General features: G+C 42.3%; 2 protein-coding genes across 3 annotated transcripts; one reads left to right on the top strand and one right to left on the bottom strand.

Annotated features, from left to right (window-relative positions):
* Positions 1-1,310: 1,310 nt before the first annotated feature.
* LOC105565727 (WASH complex subunit CCDC53) lies at positions 1,311-2,611 on the top strand. Of its 2 annotated transcripts, none has more exons than XM_012019153.1 (4): positions 1,311-1,518; positions 1,646-1,861; positions 1,961-2,232; positions 2,458-2,611. In XM_012019153.1, exons 1-4 carry the CDS (start codon positions 1,468-1,470, stop codon positions 2,519-2,521), a joined length of 603 nt encoding a protein of 200 aa, XP_011874543.1. In that variant the 5' UTR covers positions 1,311-1,467; the 3' UTR covers positions 2,522-2,611. The 2 variants fall into 2 exon arrangements, with proteins under 2 accessions (XP_011874543.1, XP_011874545.1); XM_012019155.1 differs by having other exon boundaries at positions 1,321-1,518; positions 1,646-1,810.
* Positions 2,611-4,496, bottom strand: LOC105565728 (60S ribosomal protein L44). The gene is made up of 4 exons (XM_012019156.1): positions 4,398-4,496; positions 3,863-4,036; positions 2,784-2,900; positions 2,611-2,696 (listed from the first exon to the last, which is right to left on the bottom strand). Exons 1-4 carry the CDS (start codon positions 4,398-4,400, stop codon positions 2,676-2,678), a joined length of 315 nt encoding a protein of 104 aa, XP_011874546.1. The 5' UTR covers positions 4,401-4,496; the 3' UTR covers positions 2,611-2,675.

The following is a 4,496-nucleotide window of genomic DNA, read 5'->3' as shown; positions in this document are numbered from 1 at the left end:
GCACTCGGGCCTGCATCGGAACGCGCGGTTCATGATCGAGAATCGCTAGCTGGAGATTAGAATCCGACCAATCGGGTGGGGCGGAGCTCCGAGGTTAACGATATTCGATTGGTCGAACTCTACTTTCCGATCGCAATCCTCAGGGTGCCGTTCCATGGACACGTAATTGACGGAACGTTGAATCGGAAAAGCAGAATGGCGGGGAGCTGACCAATCCCAAGGATTCCCTTCCGTTCTTTTACACCGCCCACACAGCACAGAAAGATTGCAGGAAGATTGCAGAAATGTTACATTGCAAGATTGCAATATTGCAGCAACGTTGCACAACATTGCTGCAACGTTTCTGGAGGATTGCAGCAACGTTGAAATGTCCGCCCTCAGAGAGATTGCAGTGCAACATTATAGCAATGTTGCAGTCTAGTGCAATATTTTTGAAATAATTTATTGCTGTTGTACATAAGCAGAGAATTTACTAATTACATATACATCCGGGACTTTTTCAAGGCACAGCAAGCTTTTGCGAAGCAACCTAAGGAGGTTATGTCGCTTCGCAATAGATGGAGATTGCGAGCAACACCGCACTGATCAAGTACTTAATAATTCGCGCATTATTGGTATCAACGACAATAAAGCCCGCTGCAGACGATGCTATTTTTGCTGCTGGATTGCTTGCAATTTAGTAAATTACTAGGAATCCTGAATGCTGAGTGGTGCAATGATAGTAATTTACTAAATTGCAAGCAATCCAGCAGGAAAAATAGCATCGTCTGCAGCGGGCTTAACATCATAAAATTCTCGTAATTAGAAAAATTTTTTAAATAGAAAATATAGTATTTTCATTATTTTTTGAAACATTGCTGCAATATTGCTATCGAAAGTTTGCAATTTTATATCCCTGCAATGTTTCTGCAAGATTGCAACATTTCTACAATGTAACTGCAACCATCTGTGCTGTATGGGTACGAATTATGTTAACTCTTGAAGAAGAGAATATTTTTTTCTGTAATCTTAAGACGATTCTAAGGTCATATTGTTTACTGACACGGTCGAATATAATTTTTGCGCTTGTAAATTTTTTGATATACGAAAAAACGATATTCGAATGTGTCGGTAAAAAAGATAACTTTAGGACGATAATTTTCTATCAGAGATAGATTTTCGTTATTTTATTATCTAATCGCTACAGACATCGTTTCGCGAGTCCTTGTCGTTTATTTAAATGTTATTCGAAGTATCTCGGTAGCTTCGGCGTCGCGGTAAATTCTCGGGAGCGCCTCAGCGATGCTCGACGACGCAGAACCATAGAGAACATTCGAGACGCAGACGCGGCTTCACTCCACACCCGATGCGCAGTGAGCTCAGCGACGTTTCGCCGACACACATGACGCTGCACGACGCGAGTTGACAGTTGTTGACAGTTCGATAAATCGAGAGCGTGGATACTTCGGCCACGGCTGGCAATCCACGATGAGTGACTACAAAATACCGATGATCGAGCCGACTATAGACTACGCAAAGGTGTCGATGAGATTTTGACGTTTCCCGTGCATGCACACGTGCCGTCGGTCGAGGCCCGACGACGCCCGTCGAGACGCTCCGCGACGATACCAGCGCGAGCAGGCCTGAAAAATGATTTGCATTCTAGGTGCCGCCGATCAATCAAAAGCGCACGGTTTCCTTCATAAATCACTTTATCACCTACACCGTCACGTTTCTCAACAAATTCGCCTTGTCCTGCGAGGAGAGGCTGTTCCACTTCGAGAATAAGCTGCAAAAGTTAGAAGCGTCGTTAGAAATATTAGAATCGCGGGTACGTGTATTCCTGCGAGAGCATAGCGTACGGAGAAATTGTAAGAGAGAGGCAAGAGAGTCTCCCTTTGCGAAATAAATTTCCTTACGCACACGGAGTATACTTAACTTTTCACAAATGTTTTTTTTTGTTTACTTTGCCTCCGCACAGTTATCTTCTATACCTGGTTTAGAGCAAGAGCATCATAAAGACTCGAGTAACGTTAATGAGAATGATACAAGTAAATTAGAAGAGGTAGAAGCACGTCAAGGGGACGAGCCTGACGATAGCGAGACGAAGCCGAAGGACGAGGAGAAAGAGGTACAGTCTGCAGTTAAAGATCCACGCTACGAGAAGTATCTGAAAATGTTGCACTTTGGTGTGCAAAAAGAAGCAGTTAAGTTGAAACTGGAACAGGAAGGATTGGATACCTCTATATTAGAGTAAGTTGACATCAATTCCCTTACGTAGAGATATTTACATTGATACGTCAACGCGATCGGCAACACGTCTATATTGAAGTGAAAAGATTAACGATCACAGCATTTAAGCTTTTAATTCAATGTCATATTAATGGAAACTATCGTCACTGCGAATTAATCTATTTCAATCTATCCAGCACGACGGGCGTAAAGCTAAAATATATCAGTCTCTTTTTATTTTGTTAGCAATCCGCAACAGGTAGTTTCGATACCACGATTGTCAGAGAACGATGAGAATTCAGGCGACTAAGTACTAAGGTAATCGCTGTACGCGCCAATCATCTAAAGCATATTTAGAAAATTTTGCATTATGAAATACAGAATAAAGACATGTACAAATTCCTATAGATTTATTTATTTCTTAAATACAGAATGCAGAATGTGCGCAACGCTGAGTAGGTGGTTTAGAACTGGATCATTTGACCCTGAAAAAGAGAAACAGCAGTTTGTTGATCAAGATCTGTGCATGTTTCACTCTCGTCTGTTTATCTTCTAGATGTATTAGCGCTTACCTTTCTCTTCTTGTCACCTCCCAGCTCGAAGTGCTTGCACCTCTTCAGCGGAATTTGTTTTCTGTACTTGCATTCCGTGCACTCCATCCTCAGTACAATTTTCTTCGTTGTTTTCGCCTGAAATGATAGACGCATTTAGCTACATGATAATATGAAGATAAATCTGCTATCGTTGATTATCGAACTGGATTCTAATTTTAAGGGGTAATAATGCCACTCTAGCGTCCGGAAAAACAGCCTAATTTTGCCAAGTTCTTATGGGAATATAATGAATGGAATATAAAATGTGTTTTAAGGCCTTTATTGTACACACTTCGAAATGTAGTTTTTACGCTTGTAAATGATTTTATTGGCTTTTATGCAGAAAATAATAAGTTGCGGACCGCATAGCAGAACATTTTTGTACTTAAAACATTCCGTTCAGAAGTCTAGTAAGAAATTAATATTTGAAATTTATTTTTATTTGTGTGCAATTTGCAATTGATTTTATAAAATTGCAAAATTCTTCCACGCTTTCATAGTACGCATAAAAACAAGGTCAATTTCAAATTGTTCACACGAATACAAAATTAAAAATTTCAAATACCAATTTCTTTTTTATTAGACTTCAGAACTGGGTCTTTTAAGTACGAAAATGTTCTGCTTTGCGGTTCGCAGCTTATCCTGATGTTATTTGCTGCATATAAGTCAATAAAAAGACTTGCAAGCGTAAAAACTATTTCAAAAGTGTCGGTCAAAAAGACTTAAGGATCCTCTTAATAGACAATATTTGTTGGTTCCATCATGAATTTACTGCCCTTAGAATGAAGTGTGTGTGTAGTGAAAAATGCATTGTTAGAACGTGTAATCGTCGCGGTTGCATTTGGATGTTGCAAACCTGCCATTTTATACTAGAAGCCTATCTCATAATAGAGGACTTTCCTCCGTCGTTGAAGAACATTATCATAGCGGATTAATGTGTACGTCCATAAATTTGCATAAAAGATGTTACGGTAATATTTTCGCGCATAATATTGCTGTAACATATTCATTCAATATAATGCATAAATGTTGAACTGTGCAACTTATCGTGCGCTCACCTTCTTTCTGAAGATGGGCTTGGTTTGACCACCGAACCCTTGCTGTTTGCGGTCGTAACGTCTTCTGCCCTGCGAGGCATGTCGCTCCTTGCTCTTCTTATACTGCGTCACCTTGTGAGTCTTGTGTACCTTGCATTTCTTGCAAAAGGTACGCCTCTGCTTCGGCACGTTAACCTACAAGAAACAGAGCCCACGTTCAGAATCTTAGACATCGCAGTATAAATTTGTACAACGATCGGACAACCGATCTTCGAGGCGCGTTCGGTTTCCGATCCGCGCGAACAATTTCCTCGAAGCTCGGCTCGACGTAGCGCGTCGTCGCGTCACGTCGCATCAAAACACTTTGCAACCCGGTCCGTCGAACAGGTTATGTCTCCGTCGCGCCGAGCCGTCGCGACGCGAGCGACGAAATATCCGCGGCAAACCCCGGTGAACGTAATCGGGACGCGAACGCGGCACCAGCCGATCGTTCCGCGTGAGCGATTGTCGGGATATTCGCGGACGAAAACCCCGTGGGCACCACGTATTTACCTACCATCTTGAACGTATCGAGAGAAAGGAGATGCGCGGTCCGACCGGAAATCGTGGGCTCGCGGGAGCCGCGCGCCACGCGCCTGCGCGCGCGTCCTCTCCC

This window comes from Vollenhovia emeryi, unplaced genomic scaffold (genome assembly GCF_000949405.1).
Source record: "Vollenhovia emeryi isolate VEMERY1.0 unplaced genomic scaffold, V.emery_V1.0 DF939149.1, whole genome shotgun sequence".
Classification (NCBI taxonomy): Eukaryota; Metazoa; Arthropoda; class Insecta; order Hymenoptera; family Formicidae; genus Vollenhovia; species Vollenhovia emeryi.
This window is presented reverse-complemented; position numbering and strand designations above follow the sequence as displayed.

Coding starts and splice junctions, on each gene's coding strand:
- LOC105565727 (XM_012019153.1), top strand. CDS start 1,468: ATGAGTGACTACAAAATACCGATGATCGAGCCGACTATAGACTACGCA. Junction 1,519..1,645: donor CGACTATAGACTACGCAAAG/GTGTCGATGAGA, acceptor TTTGCATTCTAG/GTGCCGCCGATCAATCAAAA. Junction 1,862..1,960: donor GGAGAAATTGTAAGAGAGAG/GCAAGAGAGTCT, acceptor GCCTCCGCACAG/TTATCTTCTATACCTGGTTT.
- LOC105565728 (XM_012019156.1), bottom strand. Junction 2,901..3,862: donor AGCCCATCTTCAGAAAGAAG/GTGAGCGCACGA, acceptor CTATCATTTCAG/GCGAAAACAACGAAGAAAAT. Junction 2,697..2,783: donor GAGGTGACAAGAAGAGAAAG/GTAAGCGCTAAT, acceptor TCTCTTTTTCAG/GGTCAAATGATCCAGTTCTA.